The 19,042-nt window shown below is 38.6% G+C and overlaps 1 protein-coding gene across 5 annotated transcripts in view; it reads right to left on the bottom strand.

Moving 5' to 3' along the window:
• The window catches only part of IWS1 (interacts with SUPT6H, CTD assembly factor 1), a 50,887-nt gene that overhangs the window by 11,495 nt on the left and 20,350 nt on the right, over nucleotides 1-19,042 (bottom strand). For 3 of the 5 annotated variants that reach the window (XR_006206746.1, XM_042954097.1, XM_042954095.1), the window contains exons 5-13: nucleotides 18,807-18,864; nucleotides 13,116-13,213; nucleotides 12,383-12,533; nucleotides 11,746-11,828; nucleotides 10,321-10,450; nucleotides 9,336-9,453; nucleotides 7,577-7,688; nucleotides 6,966-7,022; nucleotides 3,826-3,937 (exon numbers count right to left, since the gene is read on the bottom strand). Coding sequence is in view for 3 of the 5 variants with exons in the window: in XM_042954097.1 (XP_042810031.1) it covers nucleotides 3,826-3,937; nucleotides 6,966-7,022; nucleotides 7,577-7,688; nucleotides 9,336-9,453; nucleotides 10,321-10,450; nucleotides 11,746-11,828; nucleotides 12,383-12,533; nucleotides 13,116-13,213; nucleotides 18,807-18,864 (919 nt within the window). In the remaining 2 variants the exon portion in view is untranslated. Of the gene's footprint in view, nucleotides 1-2,138; nucleotides 3,350-3,825; nucleotides 3,938-6,965; nucleotides 7,023-7,576; nucleotides 7,689-9,335; nucleotides 9,454-10,320; nucleotides 10,451-11,745; nucleotides 11,829-12,382; nucleotides 12,534-13,115; nucleotides 13,214-18,806; nucleotides 18,865-19,042 lie in introns of those variants that run through there. The other 2 variants (XM_042954096.1, XR_006206747.1) reach the window with 2 other exon arrangements.

Raw genomic sequence — 19,042 nt, 5'->3', positions numbered from 1 at the left:
TCTTAGTTTTAAGATTTGGTTTTGGTTATTTTTTTCATAATTTGAAACAACTACACGTCTTGAAGAGATGCAGTCTCCAGAAATCGATACTGTTAGAAATGCTGAGAAGGTCTGCCACTTCTAACAAAGATCAGAGCCAATTCTTCTTGTTGACTAGTGTTACTGACAATTCTGATCTTTAAGAATGTTGAGTGGTTTATAAAGAGAGGAGTTTTTCTAATTCTTCTCCCCAGATGTTTACTACTGAACCATCTGTGCAGCTCAATCCTGAGACTGCTAAAAGAAGGGAGGGCCCAGAAGACACTCTGGGGGTGGGGCCAGTGTGGGGATGTTCCTTTGAGCTGGGGAGCCCCCCAAGTCTCACTCCACCTCTAGACTCAGCGTGTACCTCACACAGGAGCTCCTGTCAGTCTTGAACAGGAGCCATGTAGATCATCCACCCTAGATTTTCTGAAACAATCCCACATCCAAATATTATTTTATATCAAGTTAATACTTGGCACTAGGACTCTGAGTTAGCATAAATATTCATTACCAGATGAGAAACAACTATGCTTCTCTCACGCTATCGAAGCCCCAGATTTCCTAGACGGTCCTAGATATGTGACCTCCTTTCAGACAATGTGCCCTGATTCTTAGTAGTTAGTCCACATCAGAAGCCTTACCTGCTTATATCTGCACCAATTACTCAACTCCCAGCAGCTGTACACACCAGCCAATACTGTCTCCCAGGACCCTGACAATCTGAGCCCTCTAGCCTCCTCAAATGGGACATACCCAGATGACACGAATCCACTCCTACCTAGTCCTATAACTTTTAAGACTTATGGCTGGCAGATGCCTAGTTTCCCCAAGTCTGGAAACACACAGGATATAGTACCTAACATGCCAAATTCAGTGATCTCTCTCCTGATTCAACTCTGTACCACTTCCTTAGGACAGTAAAAGTGTATGCTGCACTGTTTTATCAGAGAAAAACCAAAAGCAGCTTAAAAGATCAGCAAGATAGGTTTGCTTTAAAAAATTATGATACGACTGTATTTGGACACAATATTAAGTCACTGAAGAATGTTTACTCAAATGAATGTTTACCGTGTTAAGTAAAACACAAATCCAACAAAGTATAAAATAACAATTTTGCATAAAATTTGAAAACAAAAATACCAAAGCACAAAACCAGCAATGTTTATGTACAATATAAAGAGGACAAAAAGGAAATAACCCAAAATGTTAATATTAAGGTGTGGTGGAATTACAACTGACAGTAATTTTATTTGTGCTTTCTGCATTTAAAAGGTTATAAAAAAACATACATTGCTTTTTGTCATTTTAGTGTTATCTTAAAAGCACTCCATGGAATAAATTAACATATAAACATACAATGTAGTATAGGTTACTGCACTATTTAGGAGTGAAAAATCAGAAACCACAGAGGAATAAATAAACAAATTATATATTCACATGATAGACTATTAGGCATCCATTATAAGTGATAAAACTATAAGGTGGTTTAACGAGGAGAAGTGACCAAAATTATATACAGAATAATTGTAATTATATGAAAGTATCAATAGAAAAAAAGGGCAAAAATGGTATCAAACTGCTTTTGAATTGTGGGCAATTTCCCTTTCTAATCTCAAATTTTCTATAATTACAACCAGAAAAAAACCAACTTTGAAGCATTACTGGAAATACATTTAACACATCAAACTGTTAATAGTGGGGACTCTGAGGAAGAGCAGGGTTTTGGGGATGGGTTATTCTATAGTCTTTTATATTCACTTATGTAATTTCAAAGATAAAAATGACATTTAAAACAACGAGCATTTCATTTGAAAGCCATTTACTCACTCCAATTTATTCTTGGAAAATACGTTTTCTAATAGTACTCTTCATGTCTCTGTGGTTCGTGAAAGCCCTGAGTGAATCTGTAAGGATTCATCCTGAACTGGGGAAACGGTATCAGGTAGTTTAAGGACAACATCCTAAAATGTAACATGAAACCACCAGCTTTCTGGATCATGCCGTATTTATTTGTTTTCTGACAGAACTCTATCAGCCAGACTCAGGCCTAGGTAAATACTGGCACATTATGACCTGGGGGGTGTGGGATGAAGGAAAGGAATTCAGCTTAAGTTTCCCTCTCCTCCTGCTGGTCACTTCTCTCTTCCCACCTCTCCGTCACATACTGGGAGAGGAGGGCACATGCCCTTCAAAACACCGACAGGCTTCCAAAGAAGAGTGGCCATGAGACTCTGTATTATAATTTCTTTGCCAGATTGTGGTTCTCAATTCTCAAAAGTAAGTATATTGGGGAGGAAAAACTACCAGGGAGAGGGATAAAAAGAGGGAAAGACAGTGAAAACCAGGTAAAAGAAAGAGGGGTGGCTGAGGGAGAGAAGGGAGGTCAGGGGACGTTTTTATGGGTAAAAGTACAAAAAAGGGGAGGGAAGTTACGAAAAAGTTCTTGGCTCTGAAGCAGTAGTGCTCTTCTATCTTCCAGCTATTCTCAGTAAGAAAGAAAGGGTGTGCTTTGTTTTGACTGCAGCTGAACAGCAAAAACGAACGCGCACAGAGGTGAGTGTAGTCCGTGAAAAGAGCTGCCCAAGCAGGGGTCCCAGAGAAGTCACAAGAAGGCAACACACTCAGACTCTTCAGAGCACCCTGCCACAAGGCACTGCTGTTAACCTCAGAGCACAGCTGGGAGTGAGTCTGGCTGCAGGAACGGTCCCAACTCTTTCACTTCTGACCATCAATCAAATTTATCTCCTAAGTGTTCAGTGCAAGGCTTTATGCACTGGGCCCTCAAATGCACACAGACAATGTGGGAAAAAGCCACTTCCCTTCCACTAAGAAGCTACATTCACATTCACATGCCTGTAATGCAGACCGCTATGATCCTGGACCCTAAAAAAGCATTTTCAATAAAAATGGGTAAGAGGAAGACCAAATGCTTACCAGGGACTTAACTATATATGAATTCCTGGGGTACCAATAAAGGAAGGGACTTCCATATCCATTTCTAAACATTCAGTAGGACTCGAAAGTCACAAAGTGTTTGTTAAGTTCATTACTTCAGTAACTAAAAGTGGGCCAGGCCTTTTTTGGTTAAGAAAGCACACGCACACTTGTTTTCACTCTAGCTGCTGACAATTCAAGCCCATGCACAGAGCATGCTTCCTTGGGGATACCTCCCGGATACACTCTGGTAGGGCCAGGACTACAGGGGCATCCTGTTGCCTTCAATGCTGAACTTGACAGCACGGTGCACTTTGCTGAGTCGTTTCTGTTCTGCAAATCGCCTCTTATGCTTTTCCAATCGGCTTAGGCCCTTTTTAAGAATACCAGGCTAGAAAGAGTGGTTTGAATGGAGAATAAAAAGAGATTACTGAAGAGCAATGTAGATCACGGAGTAGTATTTACAATGATGACAGAGGAAGTATCTGCCCTAAATATTTCACAACAGAATTACTTAAAACAGCTGAAGAGAAAGGGCGGGGGGGTTGGGGGTGGGGGAAGACTGCAGAAGCAGGGGAGTTGTTTCTCATGGCTCTAAAAAAATGACTGCATGAAAACACTCTAGGCTTCAAGATTCAGTTGAAACAAAGGGATTAATGAGAAGAAACTTCCTGGCTGGATAATGTTGCTTTAAGTCTGAAGTAAAGCTCACAAGCAATGAATGATCTGGCTAGCTAAGAGGCCAGAAAACAGCTCTCTTTAAATGAGATAAACCTAAGAGCTGTTAAGAGTTATTACACACAGAGTAAAAAGACAAAACAGTAACGTGCACTTGAGATCCAGGTTGCCATTTCCCTGCTTGCTTACCCTGGATGACTCCATTTCCACATTCCACTTAGGTCTGACAACGTAGTCCTTGTTTGAGGGCATGGGGACCCTCGCACGGGCACAGAATCCAGGATCTCCAGGTCTGAGAGCTCTGAGGACAGGAAGAAGAGCATGCTGTCATGCAGCACCCCCCACAGCTGGGCCCAGCTGATTTAACTGCACAGGTGCCTCAAACCTCTCTGCCTCCCCAGGTCACCCAAAGTGCCCTCTTTGCTGTCTTAAGCTGGCCTCGCTATCACTCACATTTACTCTAAGAATTCTTCCACTTCCCTCCCAAAGCTGAATTCCTCTGCATTTTCAGGATTCCTTCTAGCCTCTCCTCAGCGTCACAGTCAAGCCTCACTCCTTTCCAAGGTTGCTTCCCACACCAGAACCCTAAATTCCAATTCTCTGGTCTAGTGGAGCTCCTCATAGGTTCACTTGTCACGTGAAAACTCAAACAGCCAAAATGATCCCTCAAGATGGAGTATGCCTATAAAACAGTTTACGTGGTTTTGTATATGCAATATAGTAATTTTTGTTTCTTGTCTTTAAAAGTTGAAATAATTATAGGTTTACACGTGGTTTAAGAAATAATACAGAAGGATCTAGTGTCTCTCCCAATGATAACAACATGCAAAACTATGCTACAAGAACACAACTGGGGCACCTGGGTGGCTCAGTTGGTTGGGCATCTGACTCTTGATCTTGGCCCAGGTCAAATCTCACAGGCATGAGATCGAGCCCTGTGCTGACGGCACAGAGCCTGTTTGGGATTTTCGCCCCCTATCCCTGCCCCTCTCTTGCTTGCGTGCTCTCTCAAAATAAATACTTAAAAAAACAAAAAAAACAAAAAAGAACACAACTAGGGTATTGATGTTGATACAGTCCACCAGTTTTTATTTACATTTTGCCATTTTTACTTATGCTTATTTGTATGTTAGTGTATTTACAATTTTATCACATGTGCAGGTTCATGTATTCACCACAAGGGACTGTCCTGGTGCCCTTTTATAAAAACACATCCACCTCCCTACCCCATCTGCCCAGCCTCTAACCCCTGGTGACCACGAATCTACTCTTCATTTCTGTGATTTTTGCATTTCAACAATGTTATATAAATGGAATACACTATGTAATCTTTAGAAACTAGCTTCATCCACTAAACATAACCCCCTTGAGGACCCACCCAAGTTGTTACATCTGTCAATATTTTGTTCCTTTAAATGCTGGGTGGTATTCTATAGTATGGATGTACCACAGCTTAACCACTCACTTCCTGAAGGACATCTGGGTTGTTTCCAGTTTTGACTATTATGAATAAAGCTGTTTGCTCATCTACGGGTTTCTGTGCAAACACAAGTGTTCATTTCTCTGGGAAAAGGCCCAGGAGTTTGTAAGTGCTGGGTCATACTGGGTCATACCGTGGCTGCATGTTTAACTTTATAAGAAACTGCCAAACTGTTTCCCAGAGTAGCTGTATCATTTTACCCACAGCAATGTATGAGTTGAGCTACTTTCTCAGCAGCCTTGCCAGCATCTGATGGTGTGATATACAGTTACTTTTTATGTACACATTTGAGACTAAATTAAGACTAGCATCCTTCAAAACTAAGGCCTATTTGTAAATGTCTGGGCATTCAAATCACTCAACTTTTAGGTAACCGTCCATCCCTAGGGGTAAATGGAGAATGGGTGTGGATAGGTTGGTGTGGGAGAGAAGGATAAAAAAATTCTAAATTGTTTCTATTCTCTTGTACGGAGTTTAATCTGTTTTTTTTTTTTTTTTTTTTTTAAGTTTAATCTATTCTTAACATCAAGCTTCTACAATCTTCAAAAACGCGAATAAATTAAGTGGCTAGCCAAAGAAAATTCTCATAACCTATTACCCCCTGAAGCTGGCATCTGTCCCATCATCAAACCTATCCCTAAACCAACAACGCCAGCACCCTCCAGCCCCTCTCGCTCTCCTCTTGCAATCTGGGTGCTGCCTCACTGCCAACACTCACTGTACAAGCCCCTCTGCAGCATCTGCCAACTTCCCATGCCCCTTGCCACTGCCCCTTTCTAGCATGGCCTCCTCCCTTCCCTAGGGTCCTCTCCAACATGTATGACAAGTGTACTCACTTGCCTTCACTGGCTACACCCCTTTCCAAAGTGGCAGAGTTTATGGTTTATTTTCTACCCTATACTTTCTTGATTCAACGAACTTGTCTGTGGAGATGACGATCAAACCTATTATGTCTCCAGCTCCAAATCCAAGTTTCAGACCCATGATATTTATAGGAATATCCATCCCATTAGGTATCTCACGTTAACTACACTCAATCCAGAACGCACCTATGTCCTCAAAATCTGTTCTTCCTCTCCGTTTGAGCAAATGGTTATATCACTGTCTCAGTTACTTGCAGTAAAATTGTGGTTGGTGTCTTCAACTCTAGCCAAACTCCCTACCCACAGAGTCACAAACTCTTGGCAATTCTGCCCCTGCTAATAATAAGTCTTCTAACCTTCTGCTTCCCCAATACCACCTTAGTTGAACTCTTTCACTGCCTTCAGTTCCTCTGCCTTCCAACCCACCCTACACCACGATGCCGGCAGCATCAGCACTCCAAATCCAATCTGACAATTTCCCATCTCTGCTCACTTTCTACGGAAGAACAAAGAGAAGTAAACATTCCTTACCTTCAAAATTTGGCCCACATCTACACTTCCAACCTTATCTTCCACCATCTCAGGCACCAGACTACTACTCAACCACTTCAGTCTACTTGCCATCCCTTAAATGGGCCTTGCACAATAACCCCATATCTTCATGTAAGTTCTGCCCTTTGCCTATAATCCCTCTACAGACATTTTTATGAGCATGGACTACCTTTAATTCAATTTTGTATTCCCACAGCTTAACAGAGTCTAGCATGGACCAAGCAGCAACAAAATCTTTACTGAATGAACTATTTCTCAATCTTCTATCCTCCAGAGTACCAGTGTATTTGGGGATATTCAATAAATGCTAAACTGAAAATCATCCCCCACCAATGTGAACATAACATGGTCCCCTTTGTAATCTTTCTTAAAGCAGCAAAAGCAGAAGATTTTCTACATGAGGTCTAAGAAGAAAATACAATAAGAAAGCTTACTTTTCTTCTCCTGTCAGCACCTTTTCCAGGTCTCTTCGGGGTGTCTGGCCACCAGTGCTGTGAAAAAAGTAATCCATGAGATACCAGGAATGTCAGACTCATTTAACAAAAAAACAGCAAAGCCAACTTTTAGACCACAGGTAGTTCCCTTACACCGGATCTGGGATTACCTCTAATCTTGTGGAAGTACTACTCTTTTTAATGATCACTTGTATACCAGGTTTCATCATGGGTAAGTAGTAATTGCCATTTTTGTCACTTATAACCCTGCCATCCTGGATGCAACTATATCCGGTTTGTTGATAGAAAATGAACCAGTAACAATTTTTTTCTAAGAATTTGAAAATGGGCCTGAGAAAGGGAAAGGTTTTTTTTTGTACAAGCAACCTTTGAAACTGTGGCAGATGCCACATTCCACCAGATGGAACCAAAAAAGGAGGGAGTGTGGGCCTTCATGGTAGAGTACCACATTTAAACTAAAAGTGTGTGATCTACACAGACATATCAAGGTGACAGAAAAGACAAAATGCTATCATCTTGCAGGATTCTTATTGATCTTATTTACAAAACAACGGCATTACTGCAATAATATTTACTCCGCTTACTCATACCTGTTCATTCTCCGTCGTTGAGGCATTTGTTCTAGATCTCTCTGCTCTCTTTCTTCTCTTGTCATACCTTTGTAGTTTGAGGTAAGACCAAATATAGGCCGAGACCATTCATCTGTCACAAGGAAAAATCGATTGTTTAGACCACAAAACAGCATTTCTGCTACCATTCCCTGAAACAATCACACCCCAGCGTGACGTAACATTCCAGGCATTTAGAATATTCTTTCCCTAAAGATACTGTTGTTTCAAGATCATTTCAGGATATATGCAGCACATAATACCAGTATAATCACCAGCTTCAGCTGATTCAGAAAATTCAGGGTAAAAAAGTCATTCTATAACCACCACAGAGGTTTACAAAAAGTAACACCTGAACTCGCTCTGATAGTCATCACTAGCAGTGCTGACATTTCATTGCCTAATTTCTAACAATTTACTGAAAATAGAAAATCTTCAAATTCTTCCATGTTCCTATTTTAACCAAAAACAAGTCAAATTGTCAAATGGTCTACATCTTCAAAAATTGCATTTTAATAGTGCAGTGTAGAGTCTAGATTTCATGAAATCTAAGAAAGCTGCTACAGGGACGTGACTATGAAGGAAACTACTACATGCCCACTGTTTAGTCATTGAAAAGTCCAGAAGTGCCAACTGACGTTTTTGTCCTCAACATAATGTTCCACTTAATACACTATCAAAACAAGCAGGAAACTTCACACACAGAAGATAGGAGTTATCAAGTAAGAAGGAAGCAGGGGGCCTCAGGGGGCCTATGTATCTTTATATACACAGACCCACTGACTCCACTACTGGATCTAGAATCACTGTTACAGTAAGTCATGGGTATCACTGGAAATACTCTTTCTCTAAGCAGAGGGCAAAATCAGAGTTGAGAACTAATGCATAAAAGTTCTCATACAATAGCACACTACAAATTATTAACAAGATCAAAAATGTAACATTTCTCTGATTTGTAACAAAAAATAAATTTCTCTCAAAAAGTTTTGATAATCTCAGAAGTTGAGGAGAAAAATAATTACTGTATTCACATAGAGGAGCAGTTATTTTTTTGATATACCCTTGAAGTTTAAAACATTCCTTTCCAACACAGAGCACAGGAAGAGTTAAGAACAATGAAAACACACATGGTTTCATTCTTAAAACTGAAAGATTTCATAAATGATATGGTAACAGATTAGATGAATTTCATCCAGACTCCTGGATTTCTCTGGTATCATTAAATAGAACATGCAAAAGGCTTTGGAGATCATTATAAAAATTAACAACAATAGCATTAGTGGCTAACATTTCTTGAGGACTTACTATGTGCTAAGCACCATGCTTTATATATATCCTCTCATGTAACTTTTACTTAAGTGAATACATAATTATTTTACAGAGGAGGAAACCAAGGCTTAGAGCTTAAATCACTTGCCTAAGGATATGCAGTAAGGATTTGAACCCAGGTATGACTGACTCTAGGGCCTGTACACTAACCACTCTCTATACATGCTCTTGATTCAGGCTTAAACAACTTTTCACTTGCTATCTTTAATATCGACAGCATACTTAAATCTGCTGAGAAACATTTTAAGTCTAAGGGTTAAAAAAAAAACCTGGTACCTATAAGAAATTACCAAATAATTGTCTATTCTACTTTATGAACTCATTTTAAATGAATCTTGACAAAAATATAGTTATATATACATGTCTTTCTGATATACACAAACACAACAAACAAAAAGCAAAATGTACATACTGATTAATTTCCCTGCCATATCCTTGTTGGACCTTGATTCCTTGGGGTGTTTATAGAGATACATCACTGCTCGTCCAATCCCACTATGCTTCAGGGTCTCCTGGCTCACACTAGGTAGCTGGGGAACATAAACACATACATACACATTAATCACTCAGAAGCTGGGAGTCCTGCCAATCTACTCTAGAGGACCTCCAAGGTCTGGTTCATTCACAACAGAGTAACAAAAAATCCATTTTCAGGATCTGCAGACATTGAACACAAAGATACTCTGTGTTCACATCAAAAGTTGAGAGTTCCGTATTATACTGAGCCAAAGTAAAACTTAATGTGAGAAAATGTAAACTAACCACACTCAGAGGTTAGTAGTTTAAACCAAGAGTCAATACAGGCCTCTGAATCAGTCTGAACCCAAGCATAGCCATCTGCTAGTTATGTGACCTTGGACAAGTCATTTAACTTCTCCGAGTCTTAATTTCCTCATCTGTAGAATGAAGACAATACACCTACCTTGCAGGTTTGTCGTGAGGAATAAGTGAACCAAAACATGTATGAACACCTGGCACAAAGGAAGTTCCTTGGGAATTCCTTCAGAAGTTAAGTAGCCTGCCCAAGGTGTCACAGCCACATAAAGGCAGCCCAGCTCAAGACTCACATGCAAGTTTATCTGACTGAAGTTGGTGCCTGTTCTACTTCAGGTGCCTCCCCAGAACATGTCCACTACTGTATGATTACTCTCAGATAACCGCGACTCCAAGATCTTTTTCTTTCAATTCTATAGTTACATGAAATTTTATAAGGCCTTCCTTTTTATGCTCATTTTATTTGATATGTTCCTACTAAACACATATAACATGAAACCCCTGTTCCGGCAGACTATGTCAGAGAGAATGTATAAGAACATACGGTAAAACACAGAGGTTGTGATTATACAAACCACAACAGACAATTAGAGGAGCATACAGTCAAATTATCCGCCTCTAACCTCTTGTAGAATCTTCAACAGCTCCTCTCGAATCTTTAGTGCTGGCAAACTCCTATCCGGTAGAGGGGAGAGCCATTCTTTGATGGCAGACATCACACCGCTGTCAATAAATGTTTCTTTAAGGTCTTGCCTGCAGTAATTAAAAAAAAAAAGTCAAGTCTATGAACCTTGGTTGCACTGTAGCTTTCTCTGGATTTTCTTATATGTTTAGTGAAATTTCCAAAACCTACTTTATTTATTTATTTATTTTTAACGCTTATTTATTTTTGAGACAGAGAGAGACAGAGCATGAACAGGGGAGGGGCAGAGAGAGAGGGAGACACAGAATCCGAAGCAGGCTCTAGGCTCTGAGCTGGCAGCACAAAGCCCAACGCGGGGCTCGAACTCATGGACCGTGAGATCATGACCTGAGCCGAAGTCGGACGCTTAACCGACTGAGCCACCCAGGCGCCCCCAAAAACTACTTTTAAAGTTACTCATATACATTATTTCATCCTATTTCAAAAGCAGTATGAAATGTAGTTCCTACTTTAAAAACAGATTTGACAGGCAAAGATCATTTGTTAAAAACATGAATTATACAAGATAGGTTAATGTTGATATGAATGGTACAGACAGTAAGCTCCAATTATTACAACTGAAAAAAATAATAATAATGTTTAGAGATTCTCAAACTAGTTAGGTGACAGAGAACCCAGAACTGTGCTATTCTTTGCAGGACACCAAGGAGAATATTATTCTCTTAGCAGAAAAAAAAAAAAATCCCAAAGAAATACAAATATTTAAATTCCATTTTATGTACAGAATCAATTACTCTATTGACATATTATGACAATATTACATATATGAAATCTGCAACAGAAAACTGCTTCTTGGGATTAAGGTAGCAATTTTCTAGTGGAAAGTTCTAGCCTATGCTGTTGGCTATGGTTAGGTTCAAGGAGAAAAACAAAGTGAGTCAGGAATATGAGTACACCAATGGAAGAGCCTCATGACAAGGATCTACCAAAAAAAGGTCCTTATTCCAGAAGGACCAGTGACATACTTCATGATAATAACTGGTCATATAAGACTCTACAATATATGCTTCAAGTAGTCCCTCAGAATCTGCTCTGCTCTCCGCCACACCGGGAAAGGAGATGCAACTTTACCAGACTCAAGATAAGACGGTCTATAAAGAATGAAGGCAGTAGTTTATGTGCTTTTCTTTCCTTAGTATCAGTTTGCCATTTTTCTGTTTGTATCAGGGAGCAAAGGTTAAAGATCTGTGAGGAAGTAACATGATTCAGGAGATTCTATTCATTACTATTCTTCTGTGAATTGATAGAAGACAGTCATTCTTTAACATCTCTAGAACACTGGTACATAGTTTGAATATTATTCCATTAAAAGGAAAAAAATTTTTCAAGAAAACACAATACTTACTTCTTAAGGTGCATGACCACAGTTGGTAATAATGTTAATTTTTTCAGTGCTGGCTTTTTTTGATTGTTCAACTGTCTGTCTTCCTATCCAAGAAGAAAAATATTTTTCAAACAGCAGTATTTATTGGCTTCACCCCTAGCATAGAGCCCAAAGCAGGGCTTGAATTCATGACCCTGAGATCAAGACCTGAGCTGAGATCAAGAGCTGGATGCTTTACCTGACTGAGCCACCCAGGTGCCCCCTAAACTTTAAAATAAGGCAGCAATTTCGCGAGGTAACAATTTTTTCTACAAGAAAGGATAATATGCTTTTTTGTAAAACCCAAAATTCTGTCAAACCTACAAAACTATCAGAGTAATTAGCTTGACCAATTACAAATTTAGGGGAACAATGTTACTGTTCTTGTTTACTTGGATGCTTTCTCCTATTTGAATTACAGAAAATTTCAAATTCTACCAACACGGAAAACAAGATAATATACTCCTATCAATACATTTATTTCAACAATTGAACACCCATGTTCAGTCTTATTTCAGCTACACGATCGCCAGCTACTTTTTCCTTCCCTTCCCTGAAAAGGCCACACAACAAATCAAGCGAGGAAAGGCAAGAGGGGGCTGGCAGCGGTCCATCTCACCTCGGCAGCTTCATTCATCTTGACGATCATGGCACTCACTACGTCATCGGCGTCACTGATGAAAGTACCGCCATCACGGTTCCGTCTGCGCTTGCCGCTCATGCTCTTCTTCCGCTGCAACATCATCTCGAAATCCGACAGAAAGTCCATACTAAGCAGCAACACAAAATCAAGTGAAATACAAACCCCCTTTATACATATTTCCTTTTGTCACAGTTAATAACCACCAACTTTCTTAATTCTAACTCCATGAAATGCTTTCTTCTAAAGCGCAAGTACTTATTAGAATTTGGCACCTTTCAAGATACCAGACTTCTCTGAACACAGATTCCAACCGTCTCACAAAAGTATGTGAAATTCAATCGACTAATATTTTGTAGCTAAAACTTTACCTTATTGCCCCTGGGATCCCAAAGTCAGCTTTTCTCTCAAAAAAAAAAAAAATGTATTCTAATTATTAGGTTATTTTTCAGTAAGTCAAGAGCTTACTTGGTGAAGGTGACACCATATAACCCCACAAATCAAGACAGCTGAGCACAGGGCAAATGAAAAAAATAACAAGAGTAAACAGATTTTCAGACAGCACTGTATATAGAGAAGTAAAAGAAAAATGGAACAGGTTCTTTCCTACACTTAATAAGGAACCAAAATAAGAAAAAACAAAGTTTGATAGGTTCTAACCTTCATTTTTTAAGTTCTCTTTAACAAATTAAAAAAAATAAAACAAACTTACTGTTTTCCTCTCTTTATGTTATCATCAGAATCTGAATCTTCTGCTTCTTTTACCTGGGTTTCACTTTTTTCCTCTTCCAAATCTTCTTGGTTAAAACCCTAAAGGCCAGGTAAATTTGCCAGGGTTATCACAACTTTCTTACAGATTTTCTTCTGTATAACTGCTCTTAAATGTTTTGCCTTTTTTTTTTTTTTTAATGTTTTGCCTTTTTAAGGTAATACATTCACAAAGAACAAAAATTAAACAGGTATCAAAAAGCATATAGCAAAAAAACTGACTCCCACGCTAGACGGTAGTGTTACTAGTTTTCTTAGGTCTCCTTCCAGAAATAGCCTAAGCCTACACTGATATACTTATTTGTACACATATGTATTTACTATCTCCTTTTATTATATAAATGGCAGCATACTCTACACACTGGGTACAGTACAATGTTCTGCACTTTCCACATTTAACAACAGAATCTGGAGACCAATTCATATTGGCATAAAGTAGTCTCATTTTTAAGGCTTTACACTATTTCACCCTATGACTGCAACTATAATTTGTTTATACGTTTTGCCACTGACATTTAGGTATATGTATTTGAAATTTTGTGAAATACCAAACTTTCCACTTTCCACAGAAGTTACACTAATTAACTCTCCTTCCAGCAAAGCATAAATACACCTGTTTCCCCAGCTTCTCACTACCACCGGTTATCAAATATTAATAGGTGCCAATATCTGGACTGAAAACTAAAAGGCATCTTTCTTTGCATAAGTAAGGGTGAGCCTTTTTTTTTCATGTTTAAAAGCCATTTGTAATTTTTTCTCTATGGAACTCCCAATATCCTATGTCCATTTCCTGTTGGAGCTTTGTCTTATTGGTATGGAAAGGCTCTTTAAAAATTAGGGAAATTAGCGCCTGGGTGGCTCAGTCCGTTAACCATCTGACTTAGCTCAGATTATGATCTCACGGTTTGTGAGTTTGAGCCCCAGGCTGGGCTCGGTGCTGATAGCGCAGAGCCTGGAGCCTGCTTCAAAATCTCTTGTGTCCTTCTCTCTCTCTCTCTCTCTGCACCTTCCCCACTTGTGCTCTTTGTCTCTCTCTCTCTCAAAAATAAACATTAAAAAAAATAATAAAATAAAATAAAAATTATGGAAATTAGCCCTCTGTAAATGACAGGGACAGCACAATCCTCACATTTGCAGTTTTGTTTTGTTTATGGTAATGTTTTCCAGGCATAATATTTTATTTTATTTTTATGGTCAGTCTTTTCTTTATAGCTTCTAATTTTCACGTCATACTTAGAAAGACCTTTCCAATGGTTCACCTAGTATGCTGCTTTTCTCACTGAACTCAACCTATAACCAAGCTGATCGTTAACTCTCCAAACTAGAGAAACACATCTTATTCTTGTAAAACGCTGCTTAACTGAGTATGAGCTCCACAAGAGCAATGTCCACACAACCTGGCACACAGGTTCCCAAATATTTGTTGAATGAATTCTTCCTATTTTCCTTAGCTTCACTCTGCTATCCTGCTACCATCTTAGACTCTAAATTCATCTAGTTTCACTCTCTTGCTTTAGTAATTAATGATGTTTCAATGCAAGACCTGTTTAACAAACATGTCTTTTTTCTTTAATCTTTTTTTTTTTTGAGTGAGAGACTGCGAGTAAAGGAGAGGGGGAGTGGGAGAGAATCTTTTAAGCAGGTTCCATGCCCAGCACGGAGCCCAATGTAGGGCTCGATCCCATGACCCTAGGATCATGATCCAAGCTGAAATCCAGAGTCATATGCTCAAAACCAACTGAGCCACCCAGGCAGCTTGACAAGGACATCTTAAATTTCTGGGTGGCAAGGATATTTTGTTTCATTTTGTAATGAAGTTCCAATTTCACTGCTTTGTACTCAGAAAGCATTGGCTATACTTTGTAATTTTTGCAAAAGCTTGGTTTAAAATTTATATGGGAATGGGAAAAAGTAAAAGCCAAGGCAATCTTGAGGAATAACAAGCTTAGAGGACATATACAACCAAATATCAGCAGTTCTGTATTAACAGTACAAGGATAAAGAGACCAAGAGAACAGAGAAGATACTGCTGAGACAGGCTGGAAATCATAGACACTACATGTAATGACAAAGATAGCACTACAGAGCAGGAAAGGATGATCTGGGTCAACTGGATATTCCAAATTGGGGGGTGGGGGTGGATATACCTTGACTTTTTTCTTTTTTAAAACATTTTATTTATTTATTTAAAAAAATTTTTTTTAAACTTTTATTTATTATTGAGAGATAGACACAGAGCATGAGCAGGAGAGGGGTAGAGAGAGGGGGAAACACAGAATCTGAAGTAGGCTCCAGGCTCTGAGCTGTCAGCACAGAGCCCAACGCGGGGCTCAAACTCACCAACTGCAAGATCATGACCCAAGCCGAAGTCAGTCGCTTAACCAACTGAGCCACCCAGGTGCCCCTAAAACATTTTATTTTTAACTAATCTCTGTATCCAACATGGGGCTCAAACTTACGACCCCGAGATTAAGAGTCACATGCGCCACAGACTGAGCCAGCCAGGGACCCCTTGACTTCTATCTCATACACACCCATTATCCATTACAGGTGAATTGTACAACTAAATGTGAAAGGTTAAAACAAGCTTCTAGAGAATAATTCAAAGAGAGTATCTTTACGACCTTAGGGATAAGCAAAACTTTCTTGGAATTCAAAAAGTTTCACCATAAAGGAAAAGACATGCAAAGTTGATTTATATTAAAATTAAAAACTTGTTCATCAAAAGACTCCATTAAGGATGTGAAAAGGCAAGACAAAGAATAGGAAATAATTTTAACTTTTACAATCATCAATCTTTTATATTTGTATTCATATCCAGATTACATAAAAAGACACTCTTCTGTGGCTTTTTGGTCTGCTTGTTCTATTGGCTACATTCCACTCAGAAACAGATTTGTGTATTTCTCTTTGCAGCTGTCAACTTTTGTTGTGTACATACATTTCAGCCGTCGTAGTATATATACACAATTTTAAAAACTTTTTATTATAAAGTGACCCTCTTTATCTCAAATGTTTTTCTGCCTTGATCAAAGTCTGTCTCTCTGATATCCATATCCTGTGCCAGTTTTCTTCTGATTAGTGTTCATAGAGTATCTTTTTCCATTCTTTTATTTTCAACTTTTATCTTCTGTTTCATATGAATCTTGAAATGCGTATATAGCTATTTTGTAAAATCCAGTCTGACCATCTCTGTGCTTTAATTGGAGCACTTGATACATTTCAACTGAATATAATCAAAGATGTTATCAAAGCTTAAATCTGCTACCTTTACCATATACTACTTTCCAATCATCCCCTGTTCTATACCTCTTTTTTTTTTTTTCTCTTGCCTTCTTTTGGATTAGCTTTTACTATTCCATCTTTTCCTCCTTAGGTTGGAGGCTACACATTCTATTAGTTGTCTTAGTGGTTGCTTCAGAGATTACAATGCAAAGTCTACTGACATCCTTTTACTTATCTGTAAAGACCATGTCCATTCCCAATTTGTTACTGCTGTCACACGTTTGAAATTTTATACATATTTTAACCTACACTAGACAGGACTTTTTTTTGTAGCATCAATACTCATTTAGATTTACCCACATACTTTTGTTGCTTTTTTCCTCCCTGAGTCCTTGACCTTCCACCTGAGATTTTCTGCCTTTCCTATCTCCTTCCATTGGTATACTGGTAAGATGAACTAGGAGGGAATCTTCATTCCTGACAAATATTTTTGCTGACTGTAACAGAACACTGAGTTTGAAATTATTGGATTCTACTGTTTCTACTAAGAAGTCAGCTGTTACAGTCTAATCTTTGCCTCTCTGAATGTAGTATTTTCCCCCTCTGGCTACTTTTAATATTTCCCAGTCTTTTTTGGTTTCTTGCAATTCTACTATGATGTATTTAGGTGTAGGTTTCATCATATCATTGCATTTATCCTGCTCATAATTTGTACTTCTAGAATCTCTAGCTTTATGTATCATTTCCTTTACTGCTTCTGCCACATACATTTTTTTCCTCTCCTAAGATTCAACCTATGTTAAACCTTCTCATGTATAATTTACATTTTATTCTTTTACATATCTTAATTCTTCATTCTAAATAGCTCCTTCTAACCTATCATCCATCAGTTCACTCCTTTTCGAATAAATCTAATCTGTTGTTAAACTCATCCATGGAATTAATTTCAGTTACTGTAATTTTACAGTTTCAGAATTTCTACTCAGTTCTCATTGTTTGCTCTGACAAAATTTCTTACCTTTTACCTCCCTGAAGAGCTTTTTTTTAAGGCAACATCTAAAATTCTTATTATCTAGAGCCTCAAGGTCTATTTCTATTGTCTGATGTCACCATTGTTTCTTTTTAACTTATTGACAATTAGGTACCACACTGCATATCTGATAAACTACAGAAATAATGAGGCCTGTGATGATGCTACCTTTGTCCTGAAGGGATTTGTTTACATATGTCAGGTGCCTGAGAGCATTAGGCAAGAGTTAAGAGCATGAGGTTTTCAAGGGTCTCCTAACCTCAGCAGGCTCTGACCTCCAAATACTGTCTCTTGAGCCCAGAAACTGTCAAAAATATGACCAACCTCGGGGCACCTGGGTGGCTCAGTTGGTTAAACATCCGACTTCGGCTCAGATCATGATTTCGCGATTCGTGAGTTTGAGGACCACAATGGGCTCTTTGCTGACAGTTCAGAGCCTGGAGCCTGCTTCAGATTCTGTGTCTCCTTCTCTCTCTGACCCTTTCCATTCTCTCTCTCTCAAATATAAACAAACATTAAAAAAAAATTCTTTTTAAAATATGACTAGCCTCTCAGCATGAACAGGCAAACATCCCAGAAAAAGCATTTTAAATGCTACGCTTATCTCTTTTCTTTTTTAACTGTTCATTTTTAAGATTATTTTGTTATTTTTTTATTCTCAAGTTAGTTAACATACAGTGTAGTCTTGGTTTCAGGAGCAGAACCCAGTGATTCATCTCTTACATAAGACACCCAGTCTGAGCTTACCTGTTTAGGTATCTGTCTTTTGCTAGCTTTGGGCTTAGCAATTCTTTGTTACCTTATTCCTCTGCTAATGAGAGTTTTAAGTATTTTGTCTAGCTTTTCTAGTTGTCCTTAGCAGAAGGGTTGGTCCAAATTACCTAGCCTACCATTGCTAGAATCACAAGTTCTATAAGTACTGTGAATCCTTCTCTTCAGCATTATAACGTACCTTCTGTCGTCTCTTAACATGTTCCTCCCAATTAAGTCAATTTTGCCTGTTACTTTCCTTCTATGCCTCTGTATACACTTTTATTCCACTTTCTGAATCCTTTCTTCTCGATTTTTCTACTGAATACACACTTTTTTTTTTTTTTTTTTTTTTTAAAAACATTTATTATTGAGAGAGCGCAAGCAGGGGAGGGGCAGAGAGGGGCACTGGGGATCTGAAGCAGGCTCTGAATTGACAGGCTGACAGCAATGATCCTGAACTCACAAACCTCAAGATCATGAGCTGAGCTGAAGTCCGATGCTCGACTGAGCTACTCAGGTGCCTTTACATACCTGTTTATTTCTACTTATTGGAATTACCTATTTGGGAACCACTGTCACAGAAATAGAAAGAGCATAGTTAAAGAAATATCTCCATCTTATACTTACTGTAAATTCTTCTTCCTCTTCATCACCAGATTCTCCAAATATGTCTGCAATAAGATTTCTAGAAGAGAAGGAAATCATTTGCTTTCTTCTCATTTACACAGGAACCACAAAATCTTTTTCTAACAAGATACAATTTACGTATCATAAAATGTGCAGATCCTAAGTGTCTGTTTCAGTGGGTTTTGAGAAAAGACAACATGCACATAGCCATTACCTTAATCAAAATATAGAACAAC

Source organism: Panthera leo, chromosome C1, assembly GCF_018350215.1.
Source record: "Panthera leo isolate Ple1 chromosome C1, P.leo_Ple1_pat1.1, whole genome shotgun sequence".
NCBI classification, from domain to species: Eukaryota; Metazoa; Chordata; class Mammalia; order Carnivora; family Felidae; genus Panthera; species Panthera leo.
The sequence above is the reverse complement of the archived record's forward strand: the minus strand, read 5'-3'. Positions and strand labels throughout refer to the sequence as shown.